The sequence below is a fragment of the Gymnoscopelus microlampas genome (assembly GCF_963454915.1).
Source record: "Gymnoscopelus microlampas genome assembly, chromosome: 6".
Taxonomy (NCBI): Eukaryota; Metazoa; Chordata; class Actinopteri; order Myctophiformes; family Myctophidae; genus Gymnoscopelus; species Gymnoscopelus microlampas.
In genome coordinates this window covers 47050912-47067178 of record NC_139943.1, presented here as the reverse complement: position 1 = coordinate 47067178, position 16267 = coordinate 47050912, and the positions used below count along the sequence as shown (strand labels likewise).

Here is a 16267-nt window from a genome sequence, read left to right as displayed (position 1 = left end):
TGAATCAAATATCATTTAATTCCAAGGCAATCAAATGCTACAGCTCGGAATGTAAATGTGGGACTAGCTCTCTTCCTTGGGCAGAGAGGGAGAGAGTGTTGGATCACACTGGGGACGACGCATCCATGCTCTTAAAGGCAATGGCACCTGGCACTCTGATTGGTTTTATTAATGTAACGTCCAAACCACACCTATATGCATAACGCATCTCTCTGAGAAAATAGGGCCCTGAGAGTGTAAGAAATGGGCCTGTATAGGTCCCATACAGGTCCATTACTTAACATTCTCAGATTTACATTAACAATAATGTGTCCCCCCCAAAAGAATAAGCAATATGTACTTTGCAAGAGAGAGAGGTAAACTAGAACAGAGTGTCTCAGTTCATAACTCGTCACTTAAAGAAAAGCACTTTGAAGCCAAACTCAACGCGTCGGCCCCCAGGATCTACAGTATGGCTGCCTCTCTGCTGTAAATGTGATGGAATGGAGAGCCTCACACCACAGTACAACGGGTAATTTCCAGCTTCAAACAGAGCCCCTTGGAATCCAATTTTCCCCTTGGGGGAATTTTATTAATTCAGTATTAAAGCAATATAATAGACCATAACCCCCCCCACACATACACCCCCACACACCCGACAGTGCTTTTTTTCTCTCACATTTCAGACGTTAGAGAGCCTCCCAAAGATGACACACTGTGGTTTGAAATGAGCACACACACACACACACACACACACACACAACTTTACAGGCCAACACCATCTTAGGAGGAAGTGTGCAGTCATTCTTTTTTTAAGGGTTGTATGCTTTGAACCTGGAAGTACTGTGTAATCGAACCGCGATCGAACCCGTGACCTTTCAGTTAAAGGACTCTCTCTCCCTCTCTCTCTCTCCCCCACCCCCCCCCCAACGTTAGCGCTTTACAATATAGATGGTTTCATCTTGGTTGTTCCATGTTAACCCTTTAAGACCGGGAACGCATCTGTGTGTCATTTTTTGATTTACAAGCTCATAGCGCAGGCACCGAGTGCCGCGCTATGAGCTTGTAGATGCTATTTTTAGAATAATCATGAATATTTGTGCAAATCTTCGAATATATATTCTAACTAAAATCTTTGCTTCTGGGGGTCCCTGGAACAAAATATTGGGGGGGGGGGGGGTTCCGCGGACAAATAGATATCATTTTGGGGGTCCTTGACATGAAAAATGTTTGAGAACCATTAATATATGGCAACATAAGTAAAACAAAATATTTTAAAAAAATTGTTATGATTTAGAAGACATTTGTAGAATCCCCAGAAGAAAAGATTTGAATAAAAAATGTTCGCTTTGAAAAATATATATATATATATTCAAAGATTTGCGCACAATTTCACAATTTTTCTAAAAAAAATAGCAGATCTACAAGCTCATAGCGCGGCACTCGGTGCCGTGCTATGAGCTTGTAGGTCTGCTATTTTTGAATAGCCCAAAGAAATCTTAAAATGACACACACAGATGCGTTCCCGGTCTTAACAGGTTAAGAGCCATGCTGTGATTTAAAGATGGCCACATCGCTCTGATCGATACATGAAGGAAGGTGGAAAAACACACTGTGGCATCAAATGAGCTGAGGTTTAAAGGGGAGCCTGGCGTGTGGGAGGGGTGTGTGTGTGTGTGTGTGTGTGTGTGTGTGTGTGGTGCTGAGGACGGTAAATCTACCCCCAGAGGCACTTACTTCCATGGCTTATCCTATGGTCCATTATCGGCGGGTGAGCTCACACATCAAGACTGGCAGGGGTCTTCCAGGCTAAAAAAAAAATAAAGACAATGCAGGAGCCCGTTAAATCACAGTTTGAGAGTCCCACACACACACACACACACACACAGCCACACAGGTACAGTACACAAACACACACAGACAGTTAAATTGGACAGCACAGGGTCTGTGAAAAGTTTAGGACCTGATGGGGAAAGGGAGAAACGAAAGCATGAGAGAGAGAAGCAGGAGGAGAGACGAAGGAGAGAGGCAGAGAGTGAGAGAGAGAGAGGGAGGGAGGGAGGACATTGATTTTCCCTCCTACCGAAGTGCCAGTTCATCATTCTGTGAGACACACTCTATCGATCCCCCGCCTTTAGTTTGTTTGTAATTTTGGGGGCCTCAAAGCCGCTCGCTAAGATAGATCCTCCTATGTGCCACTCGGCACCGCCAGATGAAGAATGGAGGGGGATCAAAGGATGTGTGTGAGATGACCTCATTTTGCGCGGGCGCTCCTCACTCGGTTGGTTTTTGTGGCCTTGTTTAACCCGTTAAGACCCGGGGAAAGCATCTATGTGTCATTTTTTTGTATTTCTTTGGCTATTCAAAAATAGCAGATATACAAGCTCATAGTGCGGCACCAAGTGCCGCGCTATGAGCTTGTAGATCAGCTATTTATTTATCTTTTATCTTGAAAATGTTTATATTTGAATATTTATTTTTTATTTTTTCAAGCAAACATTTGAAACTCAAATCTTTGCTTCTGGGGGTCCCTGGAACAACATATTTTCAGATGGGGGGTCCGCGGCTAAATACAATTTGGGGGTCCTTGACATGGAAATGTTTGAGCACCACTGATATTAAAGCAACATACGTTTAAAAAAAAAACTACAAATGTTTGCCTTAAAAAATATATCTTCAAACATTTGCACAAATATTCAAGATTTTTCAAAAATAGCAGATCTACAAGCTTGTGAGTGCTGCGCTACAAGCAACTAAAATACATGTTAAAAGCCAGAACACAATAAAATGATCTTAACAGTCATGCTTTCAATAAACCAAAAATCTTTTTTTTTAAAAACCATTGCGAGGCTATAGCAATATTTCATATAGCTACGAGAGTTTGTCTATCTGCTATTTTTAAATAGCCAAAGTCATCTTAAAATGACACAGATGCGTTCCCGGTCTTAATGGGTTAAAGAGGGGACTTCAACAGCGTGTGGGGGACATGGGGTGGGGGTGTGGGCGGGCGTCACATCACAGGGGCGTGTTTGTGGCAACAAGAAAGTAAACATTCACAACGAGCCAAATGTTTGTTAATGCTTGGCTAAAGTTTGTTGTCTACTTTACCTCGTCTCTTTCCACTACAGTTACAGTATCAGCTGGAGGCGTTTATTTTTATTTGAAAAGCAAAACCAAGGTAGTCGGAGAAACCGTTAAAGTGGTCATAGAAAAAAAGAGCTGGGACTGGAGGCAACAGCTACTCGGGTCTATTGATGAAAACATATTTGTTTCCTGCCATGATGTCAAGAAGACTAACCCAAGTTTAATATACATTTGCATCGATTGGTAAGAGATGGCATAAATACTATACAAGGGTTTACCTGGTTCATTATTAAAATACAGTGAAAATAAATAAATACAAACTTGCTTCACACTAAAAACCGAGCATCGTAGAAACGCTAGAAGAAAGCCTTCATTTATATTAAGCGGAACAGACGGCGGATTGTGCAGTGGATCCCACAGGGTCCACTGATGCGGACAATGTTCTTCTAAGTTTTGCCGAGGGGCCTACGGAACACATATATATATGAGCGGGAGATGATATAACACATCTTCCTGCAAACACGCTCCAACAGGGAGAGCCCCATCCATTCCAACTGCAAACTCTGCTGCTTCCTTCACACAGAGCAGCTGGAACGCTCTCAGTCTCAGAAGGCACGCCGCCCACGTACTGTACAACCTTACCTTAACGCCCCCATGTCTTCCATATAAAGCCCCCCCCCTCCCCCCCCACCATCCACATTATACCCCTTCCCTCCCGCGTTCATATCTGGAGAAAAGGAGCGCTAGAGGCCTGCATTGTTGACTAGACAATACTCGGATTGTTGGATACCAAGACAATAAACCAAGGTCAACACACTGTATGCCAGAGTGAGCAGTCCATGGATTCCAGAACACACACACATACACACATACACACACACACACACACACACACACACACACACACACACACACACACACACACACACACACACACGCACACGCACACACGCACCAAGCTTTTGAAAATCTACTTCGGTCAAAAACATTTTTCTGTGGATATTCCTTTAAGTTGTTGACGAGTCTTTAACCCATTCAATCCGGGGACGCATCTCTGTCATTTTCTTTGGGCTGTTCAAAAATAGCAGATCTACAAGTCCATAGCACGGCACCCGAGCGCCGCGCTATGAACTTGTAGATCTGCTATTTTTGAAAAATCGTTAAAATCGTTTGAAAAACATTTGTAACTCAAATCTTTGCTTCTGGGGGGTCACTGGAACAACATATTTTGCAAACGTTTGCTTAAAAATATATAATATTAAAAGATTTGCACACATTTTCATTCAAAGATTGCAGATCTACAAGCTCATAGCGCGGCACTCGGTGCCGCGCTATGAGCTTGTAGATCTTGCTATTTTTTGAATAGCCCAAAGAAATCTAAAAATGACACAGATTCTTTCCCGGGCTAAACGAGTTAAAAGCTTTCCTCAGCATTTGCTGTGGATGTACACAGTATTATCACCAACAACAGAGTTTAGCTCACGTCCTGTCACTACTGTATGTGTGGCCATATCACCCACAGCCCTCTCTCTCTGCTGCTCTTATTTTTCTATTTGCATATATTATACTCGGTATCTAACGCATGGCTGTTCTAATACACTGCCGGCCAGTCACCATCCTTCTCTTACAGCTGACAACAACACTGTTCTCCATATACTGCCAGAGGCACAGAGTAATAGAATGCTGCATTTTTATGTAGATGGGTGCTCAGTAAAACCCTCGGCGTTCATTTCTCTCAAAGTGTAAACATTTGGCCAAATGGGCCCATGAGGGTCCTTTTTACAGTCTCAGACTTAAGTGAACACTGATATATATATTTAGAGATGTGGAGATGAATGGATTCTAAGATGCATCGCGATGCAGATGTGTATGATTCTGCATCAATTTGCGGTACAGAATCTATTATAGCCTGCTTTACGTTTATTGTTGATTTTTCCAATTCCTTCCGAAGCCATCGCATTGGTCTACATACTTCAACCGGCGTCCGAACTTGCTCAGACAGGGTAGGAAATAACTACAAAATGACATTATTCAGAACTTCATGCAATGCTTCTCAGAAGACATTTTGGACATTCTTGCACTTCCGAGATGTTCTGACTAGCCGAAGAAAGTTTGGACAAAAAAAGCATGTGTGAATCGTCAAGACTGCAACTTCTAATATAATAATTAGAAGTCTAATAATACTTCTAAAATACCGCCTCCCCCATGACAGCCGGGGCGCCTAATGGAGGGGAAGGGAAAAGGTTGGAATAACGTGTTCCTTCCACGCGCTACGTCCTACCGGGGAAAACTCCCCCCTGTCAGGTGACAAGAAGGTCAGTTGGCTCTCATGCACTGAAGGAAGCATGAGCTCGACCCTGGCCTCCCCAGGCTGTGGTGGACTGGTGTAGGGCTGGTGTAGGGCTGGTGTAGGGCTGGTGTAGCGCCCAAGATCACTTAGGAAATTGGCACCGGATGAAAAAAAAGACGGTTACGAAAATCGCGGGACAAAAATTTAGATTAAAAAAAAGACTGCAACTTCTACATGAGTACAGAATGTGTGTACTTTGGGCAATCTCTGAAAACCGACAAAAGCATGACACCACAGTTACTAAAGTACGGATAAACATCATTGTCATATTCTTTCATAAGCCGCCTACGGATTCTACAATCATGCGGCTGCCCACGTTGAAGTGGGGAAACAGCTGTACGATGTGAACCTAATGAGGATTCCTCTCCGGTGCTCCCTTGCAGGGAAGTAAGTGATTGACAGCCTCCGGACCGCAGGTGGAGGTCATCGAAAGTGAGACGAGTCGGGCTTGTTTTGCGAGCGCCACGCCTCTAACCAGATGTTCGCGCCATACTCGCTGCCTACGGGAGGTCTAGAAGGGGCTGCCTACATCTTCCCTCGCCGCTCTCTCCAGGTTCTCTTAAAATGACGTTTTTGTCTAATGGCCGTGCTCATTAGCGCGCATCTGAAAAACACACTCCGGTCATTACCAGACACATTTGCAGGCAGGGCTTCGTGCCGAAACCGCTCGTTTGAGTCATCCGTCACAGCCAGCCCCCCGTTCCTTGGCAGTTTGGCGTGGCAAATGACGCGAACGCACAAATCTTCTAATTATCTGTGACTATCTTTATCTGCTTACACTTGCCAGCCACCGTGTTTTGACAAGGCTTGCTTTATCGGCGTAGCAAGAAACCCTCTCTGAAAGAACATCCATCATGTCGAGACTGCCGAGGCCACTTGAGGGAGACCACATACACTAGTATGCAGCGATGTGCTAAGGATTGCACTTCACTTTTACCTTGGCGAAGGGGCCTCCGGTGCACGGGGCGAAGTAGGAGAGAGAGAGTCGATGATAGGAGGGGTTTGTGCTGAGAGACGGTGGTGATGGAGACAATAGCACTCAGTTCTCATTCATTATTTACTTTGTACCACTGTCAGGACAAATGTTATGGGGAAAACTTTGCTACGCCACGAGAGGCTTTGTCCAAAGAAACCCCCTACAGATGCTGGGAGATCTAAAGTTCATTTAAAAACAAAACCCCAGAGCTCCGTTTCCGTTTGCTGCTTGAAAAGCCTATTTGAGATGTAACGGGGAGCAGAGCTCACTGTCTAAATGTGAAATAAACAACTGCTTTTGAATCGGAGCAGTACACTTTTCTCTTTTTTTTTCTTTTTTTGAGATTGTGAATATTCCTTTAACCCTCTAAGACCGGGAACGCATCTGTGTCATTTTAAGATTTATTTTGGCTATACAAAAAAATAGCAGATATACAAGCTCATAGCGTGGCACCGAGTGCCGCGCTATGAGCTTGTAGATCTGCTATTTTTATCGTGAAAATGTGTGCAAATCTTTGAATATATATATTTTTCAAAGCAAACATTTGTAACTCAAATCTTTGTTTCTGGGGATTCTACAAATGTCTTCTAAATCCTAACAGTTTTTTGAAAAGAACTTAACTAAGAACTAACTTTTTCATGTCAAGGACCCCCAAAATGATATGAATTTTGGCCGCGGACCCCCATCTCAAAAATATTTTGTTCCAGGGACCCCCCAGAAGTTGTGATAGAGTTAAAAATGTTCGCTATTGAAAACTAGATATTCAAAGATTTGCACACATTTTCACGATTTTTAAAAAAAATAGCAGATATACAAGCTTGTAGCGCGGCACTCGGTGCCGCGCTACAAGCTTGTATATCTGCTATTTTTGAATAGCCAAAGAAATCTTAAAATGACACACAGATAAGTTCCCGGTCTTAATGGATTAAAAGAAGAGTGGTGTGTGTGTGTGTGTGGGTGTGCAACAGCCCGTCCAAGTAAGAAATAGAGTGTGTGTGGGTGGGGGAGCACGCTGGCTATCCTTTGTCAACTGCTCAGTGCCATTTAATGGCCTGTAAACCCCTTTGCTGGAAAAAGAACAGGCAATTAGCATACTGAGTGGATTACAAGATTGCTCTGACTCCTGGATTAATGTGTGCACTTAATCTTCTCATTGCTAAGCGATTCTTGGATATAGCTATTCAAGGGGAACATTTTTTTTTCTTCTTCCCCCTCCATAAACCCAGGCTGAACATGGAAAAGGGATTTCTTTCACGATGGTGCCAACAAAACACAGCTATACGTGTGTACTGTGCTTTTTAGTTGTTATTTTTTCCCCCCGAGGCAGAGCTTTCCAAGTGCTGTTGTTGTTGCCGACCGTTTCTTCAATAGAGGGGTGCTTTCTGTGCAGCATTTTGCCGGGGCCAAGCTCGGTTGATTAAGTGTCATTAATGCCTCTATGTACTGTAGGCTTGGAAATTAACCATATTAACCCCTTGGCGTCTCACATTTTGTTTTATAATGCAATTTGAATGGGTCATGGGTGTCCTGGTCGACTTGGAAGGATTAAACCAGGTGTCCTAATTTTGGGAAAAAAAGATTAAGAAGATTTATTTTTTTCCATAAATAACATAAATAGCTGATCTACAGGCTTACAACACACAGCTTGTAGATCAGCTCTTTTCACTATTTGCACTCGGAACAATGTACATTAGGGCTTAACCCATTGAGGCCTGAGGGTTCCGATTCTACAAATGTCTTCTAAATCCTAACAGTTTTCTGAAAAACGCAAGTTTCTATATCAGTGGTGCTCAATCTTTTTCATGTCAAGGACCCCCAAAATGATATGAATTTGGCCGCCGACACCCATCTGAAAATATGTTGTTCCAGGGACCCCCCAGAAGCAAAGATTTGAGTTAAAAATGTTTGCTTTGAAAGAAAATATATATTCAAAGATTTACACAAATGTTCTCGATTTCTCAAAAATAGCAAAAGTGTAAAATAATGCTTTTTTTGCTCAAATCAAAAAGTGACACAGATGCGTTCCAGGTCTTAATGGGCTTAAGTGGACTAAAGCCAACTACGCCACCTACTTCACCGTCATCTTGACCGCCCCCCCAATCCTCAGTATACTCCATGATACACCCGGGCGTCAACCCTCACCCCTATACATGCAGGAGGAACCTGAGCTCCATCTGTAATAATCTGTGGCATCGCGGCTGAACCGCTGTACGGGGGGGACCTTCTGATACGATCTTTAATCCATGGCTCCCCCCGCCGCCTCACCCCTGAATGAATCTTTCACCTAGAGAGAGTGTCAGCCCAGAAATGAAAAGAGCTGATAACTTTGTGGAAGCTATCGCTCAGCGCAGAGGTGTACTCTCTCAACCTGGCAACCTCGCCTTGGAGTGCGCACACACATTTAATGTTCACGCACACACGCACGCACACACGCACACACACACGCACAGGAAGGAAAACATCCCCGTAAATTGTCTCTTTAGAAATGTTGTCGGTGAAAACTCTGACACTAGACTTCTAATATCGTGCAGTTGGCGCCCATAAACCAATGAGCTGTCTAGTTTGCAGGCAATTTGGCGGAAAAGTTCAGGAAGGCTCGTTTACCTGGCTGCATTTTGTGAGGAAAATGGGCCTCCAAAGCAATAACAGAACGCATCGCTCCATTCCTCTAAATATCAGCCGAGATTACCATCTCCACACAGCCAGCGCTTTCACTCCGAAGGCATTCAAGATGCAATCCTTCTTCTTCTTCTTCTTACAACCGCCCTCCTGCCTTAACCCTTTAAGACCGGGAACGCATCTGTGTGTCATTTTTAAGAATTGCTTTGGGCTATTCAAAAATAGCAGATCGACAAGCTCATAGCGCGGCACCGAGTGCCGCGCTATGAGCTTGTAGATCTGCTATTTTTGAAAAATCGTGAAAATCCGTTACAACTTCTGGGGGGGCCCTGGAACAAAATATTTTGAAATGGGGGTCCGTGGCCAAAATTCATATCATTTTGGGGGTCCTTGACATGAAAAGGTTTGAGAACCACTGATTATAGCAAGATTTTTTTTGTTTAGAAGACATTTGTAGAATCCCCCAGAATCAAAGATTTGAATGAAAAATGTTCGCTTTAAAAAACAATATATTCAAAGATTTGCACACATTTTCACCATTTTTCAAAAATAGCCCAAAGATGCATTCCCGGTCTCAAAGGGTTAAAAAAAAAGACGATAAGTTGCTGATTCACTGTGTTGTGTCAAAGAGAGAGAGAGAGAACAGATGGTGGAGCCATACCTCCCCTGCCCACTGCCATGTGAATTCACTGGTCCAGCAAGTCCACCCCGGTGGTGGTGCCGCCCTGCTGGCCACGTTGTGCCTTCACACTGTTAGTCCAAGGCTTTTCTCCTGATTTTGGTGGCTAACAGATGTGGAGACAGAGGGGAAGAGTCTGTGTGTGCGTGTGTGTGTGTGTGTGTGTGTGTGTGTGTGTGTGTGTGTGCGCGCGAGGGTGTTAAGAGCAAGAGAGAGGGAGAGAAAGAGAGCCTAGTTCCCTGGACGCATTAAGAATGCGTTTTCTCCTTAGAAATCAATAATGTCTCAGTGCTGTGAGGATCGCCTGAAATGCCATCACTTTCAATTCATTCATTCATTGTTCCCAATGAACAGACTCTCTCTCTCTCTCCATCTCACGCACGCACACACGCACGCACACACGCACGCACACACGCACGCACGGCTAATCCAGTACATAGCCCAAGTACACAGTAAAATCCTCAGTGTTAATTTATCCATAAGTAACTGTGTCACAGTCTGTGTCTCTGTGTGGGCGTAGGCTTGTGCCTCCCAGCTGCCAGCTAATTGGCACACCTGTCTCTATGGTCACCTCATGTCCCTCAGTTGCACCAAATTCGGATGCGTATCAATGCTTTGAATGGGACATTATCACGTTTTATCAGACCATTGAATGGGCCAAGTATAGGCGACATACTTACTGACCTACCCACGATTTATCAGACCATTCATTGTGTGTTATCAGGACATACTGATCTACCGACGGAGATGACTTATATAAAGTTAAAGACGGGGTGACGTGATTTTCAGCGATTTTTCCCCCCCTAAAACATAATCATCAGGTATTATGGTTATACTAGGAGGAAGATTTTTTTCAAAAAAAGTGTACAGAAATTGTTAAAATTATGTTTTTATGTGGACACGCCTCCAGTTCATTAAGTATACCTGGTTCTCACCTTAGCACCTCCTCCACCACCTTAGCACCACCCACCTGTCCTAGTCCCTCCTCCTCCTCATGCCCACACCTGTTGTGTTATGATAATGAGGGGGAGGGTATATTTTTGTCACTAAAGGGCTGTTTTTCTATTGGCACGTTTGACCCTCAAGGTTTCAGCCTCCAGGTAGAAACTCAAAATAGTCAGAGAACCACTGATATAGAAACATACGTTTTTTCAGAAAACTGTTTCTGTTGCTTCTGAACCCAGCTCACCTGTTCCACTGCCTGCTCGTTACCCGCCTGCCCGCTGTCTGCCCTGACTGGTAACCTCAGCCTCACACACTGGCCTCGTTTCCACAACACCTCCCCCGTTCTCCCATTCACTTACAGTATTGTGACTAAAATAACCTTGGGCTGTTTGGCTCGGCTTTTGGGTTCACCAATTTGCAAATGGTGACACTCTATGAGTGTACATGTGGAACCAAATGGACACTTACAGGTCCATTTGGTTCCATTTATACACTGTCAAGAGTTAAATTAATGCTTTTACTGTGTACTGTACTTGTTAAGATGTTCTTAACAAGAGGTTTTCAACAGCGATGCTTCCCTGCAAACAAGTGGACAAAGTCTGTGATGACACTCTGGCTCAGAATCATGGCCGTGTACGTGCGTGTATATATTGTTCACATTGGGCCTCAACCTCAATGTCGACGTCGGCGGTGCTGTGCAATATTTGTCTCCGCCAGGCCGAAGGCATGGTGAGAGAGTAGGTTTTACCCTCCGTCCGTGTGTGTGTCCGTGTGTCCGTGTGGCCGTCCGTCCGTCCGTCCTGTCCGTGTGTTACCACCTAATCTCCGGCACCGTTGGCCCGGTCGCTGCGAAACTGTGCACACACACTCCCTGGATGCCAATTCAGAACCTCTGCCTCACATTTTTCACATGGGCCTGTTATAGCGCCACCAGGAGGCCGATTTGTGCAAAACCCATTTTTTCACATTACTCCTACAGTTTTTAACCAAAGGTCATGCAAATCGGTACACAGTATCTCTATAGTCATGTGATCAACCCTGATCTGTCCGATTTCCCTTATTCCATCCTCATTGGTTAAGGTTGCCATCCAAAGTTTGCAGGATTGGTCCGTTTTGAACAAACTGCCTCAAACCATGAACGCAGTTTGCGATTTCCGTGAAATTTCACACGCACATTCCCACTAGGCCGAGTAAGAAATGCCACCCTTTTCACATTGGCCTGTTATAGCGCCACCAGCAGGTCTAATTTAGCAAAACACATTTTTGGAGCAAAATGCCTCAAATCATGAATGCAGTGTCCGATTGAAGAATAAATGGCACCCTTTTCACATTGGCCTATTATAGCGCCACCAGGAGGCCACAATAACGTACCTGACCTGGCGGAGACCTGTGCTCCGAGGAGCACTTTCTCTAGTTTGCCATGCGCCTACTGAAGGTGTGAAAGTGATCTTATCACACAAGGGGACATGCATGTGCCCATACACACCCCATTTAAAGCACAGATGTACTACAACGTGCATACACTAGCAAACACACTGACACACACTTCTGTAACTCTTCCAACTGTGAGAAAAGCACACACTCAGGCGGTGAAAAATATTTTCACCTTCACCACGCACACCCACTCATCCCTCCCTCCCTCCTCTGGTGAGTATACCACATAGTGTGTAGGTGCTTCTTGGAACACTACCAGCCAGGCTCAATCTGCTGCATAGAATAATATCAGCATGCATAACCCCCCCCGCCACGCATGTACGCACACACACACACATCTAGTGCACAGCAGCGGCTAAATATGCTTCATTCTTTGGCCTTAATTATCATTAGCCACAGACTAGAAAGCATGTCAGCTTTGCGTGTTACAAACAGCTGACACCCCCCTCCACACGCACACACACAAAATCATCCACATCCTTACACACACACACACACACACACACACACACACACACACACACACACACACACACACACACACACACACACACACACACACACACACACACACACACACACACACACACACACACACACGAAATCATCCACATCCTTTTGACTCTAAGGAGTTGGGTGGAGGACATGAAGGCTCCTTGTGCATAGCTACATCCCCACTCCCCCCTACTGAGGGGTAAGCAGTCGGAAGAATTACCAACTGCAACCCTATAAGCCCTCGGGAGTGGATGGGGTTCGTTGCCAGATGTGGTTTTCCTAGACAAGGCTGTAGCAATATTTCTGCCTTGCCTTGTCTGTTAAAGAGAACGAGGAACTTGCACTGGTTCCTCCGGATGAGCCGTCGCCAAAGTTTATCCACACTTACAAAGTTAGTGGAAGAGTCAACGGTCAAGGACTCTTCTATAAACATGTGTATATCTAGGTATGTTCAACATGTTTTGCTTGTCTTTCTTGTTCCTTTATGTTTGGCCTCGTGCAGATTAGATTCTGCACAAAGCCAGCTTAATTGGGTCATTGTATTGACATCTGCATGTGATGTGATGTGCTGACGCACAGAGTTTACATGTGTATATGCGAGAGAGAGAGAGTGCATGTATGCTGGCTTGCAATCAGTTAGCCTCAAGCAGCATGCACGTACAGTGGGGATACACTGTGTGTGTGAGTGGGTGTGTGGGTGTGTGTGTGTGTGGGTGGGTGGGTGGGTGGGTGTGTGTGTCGCAATGGAATCACTTCTGCTGAGCGTAACAATAAAACATAGCTCAATGTGAAGCCCTCACTCAGCAACTTTAGTGCTGGCGCCGCGAACAAAGGGGTCAGAGCTTACAGTAATTTTCATTTTACCCCACATCAGTATATGATGCCTCACCACAGGCAATGAGAACCTGTCCAGAGTTATAAAAGTGATCTGTTTTGCACAGAGCCTCGCAAATGCACTCTGTTGCACATTAGACACCTTACGACCTCTCCGCTCCCCCCCCCCCCCCCCCCCCCCCCTGCCCACCACAATATGAGCGGGGAAGTGCGAGGCCTTTTAACCCATTAAGGCACCCTGAGGTTCCGATTCTGCAAAATGTCTTCTAAATCCTAACGGTTTTCTGAAAAACGTATGTTTCTATATCAGTGGTGCTCAAACTTTTTCATGTCAAGGACCCCCAAAATGATATGTATTTGGCCGCCGACCCCCATCTCAAAATGTTTTGTTCCAGGGACCCCCAGAAGCAAAGAATATAGTTAAAAATGTTCGCTTTAAAACAATATATATTCCAAGATTTGCACACATTTTCACGATTTTTCAAAAATAGCAGATCTACAAGCTCATAGCGCGGCACTCGGTGCCGCGCTATGAGCTTGTATATCTGCTATTTTTGAATAGCCAAAGTGTAAAATAATGCTTTTTTAGCTGAAATCAAAAAGTGACACAGATGCGTTCCAGTTCTTAATGGGTTAACAGCTCTCTTCCGTATTCCCGCTCGAATACCACTGAAGTCAGCTCTGGTTTATTACAGCTAATGCGCCATCTGTTTCCCAGGGCGAGTCCTCATTAAATATGGAGGAGATAAATAACATATCTCACGTCTGCATGCGGGGCCGAACCAAAACGTGACCGGCCAGGAACTCGCTGGCTGCTGTAGTAGCGGTGGTGGGCCGGGGTGGAAGCTCCACAGAAATGGGAGAGATGGTGTGAGCAGCACCCACTGATGAGTACAAAATAAATACAATTAAGCCATTAAGACCGGGAACGCATCTGTGTCACTTTTTGATTTGAGCTAAAAAAGCATTATTTTACACTTTGGGCTATTCAAAAATAGCAGATATACAAGCTCGTAGCGCGGCACCGAGTGCCGCACTACGAGCTTGTAGATCTGCTATTTTTGAAAAATCGTGAAAATGTGTGCAAATCTTTGAATATATTGTTTTAAAGCGAACATTTTTAACTCTATTCTTTGCTTCTGGGGGGACCCTGGAACAAAATATTTTGAGATGGGGGTCCGCAGCCAAATACATATCATTTTGGGGGTCCTTGATATGAAAAAGATTGAGAACCACTGATCTAGAAACATACGTTTTTTTCAGAATACTGTTGGGATTTAGAAGACATTAAATGTCTACAAATTTTGTAGAATCGGCTTCCGGTCTTAATGGGTTAAATTAAAAAGGCAGATGGGCGATGGTTGGCGCTCTGTAAAGGATTGTGGCATCAACCGGTCTTGACAAAAAAATAAGTTGTGTTGCATTAAAAACAGCTGGCAGGTGTACAGTGGCACAGTCGGTAGTGCTGTCGCCTCACAGCTAGAAGGTCCTGGGTTTGTTTCCCGCCGGGGACGCTGTGGGCGCTGGGGGGAGTGTGTTCTCTCCTCCACGTCATCAGTGCCCATACCCTATAGGTGGGGTTGGTGAAAGGGCCTTTCTGTGTGGAGTTTGCATGTTCTCCCCGTGTTCCCTAGGGTAGGTACCCTCACAAAAACATGCAGTAATCCTACTCTCCATACTACCTCCCCCTGGTCAGCTGGGGCGCCTGATGGAGGGGAAGGGAACTGGTTGGAATAACGTGTTCCTTCCACGCGCTACGTCCTACCGGGGAAACTCCCCCCTGTCAGGTGATAAGAAGCGGCCAGCTCACTCCTCATGCATTGAAGGAAGCATGAGTTCAGTTCGGGGCTCTCCCCAGGCTGGCAGAGAGAGAGTAACACCCAGGATTACTGGCATGCATTGGGTGAAAAGATGTTACAAAAAACATGAAAAAATAAATTAAAAAACTGCTGGCGGAGAGAGGGGGCCTGACTGATGTTACCAAGTAAGACCTGATCAGTCAAGGCATGAGTGCCACCTACCACCTCCGATCAATACTTTGTCCGTGGCAGTTTTATGAGCTTGAAGGACAAACAGCATCGACTAAATCGTCCACACTCTTGCCGGCTCTTTCGAATGATGAAATCAAATCCCTGCGGTGATGGGAATAATATAACAATGCATTTGGGGTTTAGGTTTTTAAAACAGCTACAGGGAATGACATGAGTAGGGGAAGGTTTAGTCAATAATAGGCTTTGACTGTATGGTGTTTCATCATAAAATGGTCCGTGTACCATCTGGGAATTACTGAAGATCACAAGTTCAGGGAGCCTCGTGGCTCGAGGGTTCTGCTGAGAGAAAATATATTTACCACCTTTATGAACTCGGGCAGTAATTTGCCATAATCTCTTTTGTTTACCTATTTCCCCAGTCAATTAATTCTAGATTGCTGCTGCTGCAATTACAAGGACATATGTGCATGGGTGTGCGAGTGAACGAGAATGTGATAACACAATAAATAGATACTCCCCCGATGCCTGTTAATTTGAGAGAGAGGCGCTCAGGAAATCTGTTACGAACGCTTTTATACGAGTGCCTACTTGCCATCTAGCGCTCCGTATCGAGATGCGAAGATGAGTGGCGAGACTTCCTTTGCCCTCGTTTAATTTTACAAATAAGCAAACAGCTGTGGCAAATTGCAAAAGCTCATCCACATCTCAGCAGAACGCTGAAGTGTAAATATTGCGTAGGCCTATATTTAAAAATGAGCTGTGCTGGAAAATGTCAATATTCTTTGTAAAAGTTCTGTTTTGTCATATAAACACAATTCCCGCCATGGACGCATAAAGCCGTTCTATTAAATAGCGCACTTGCCCGCCAAGACGCATAAATG

The 16267-nt window shown here is 44.6% G+C and overlaps 1 protein-coding gene across 1 annotated transcript in view; it reads right to left on the bottom strand.

Moving 5' to 3' along the window:
• Positions 1 to 1722: 1722 nt before the first annotated feature.
• Positions 1723 to 16267, bottom strand: part of LOC311047020 (uncharacterized protein) — a gene marked incomplete at its 5' end in the record, with an annotated part of 81390 nt that continues 66845 nt past the window's right edge. Inside the window, one exon of the mRNA XM_084059603.1 lies at positions 1723 to 1788. Within this exon, the coding sequence (XP_083915729.1) occupies positions 1757 to 1788 (32 nt within the window). The 3' untranslated portion in view covers positions 1723 to 1756. The remainder of the gene's footprint in view (positions 1789 to 16267) is intronic.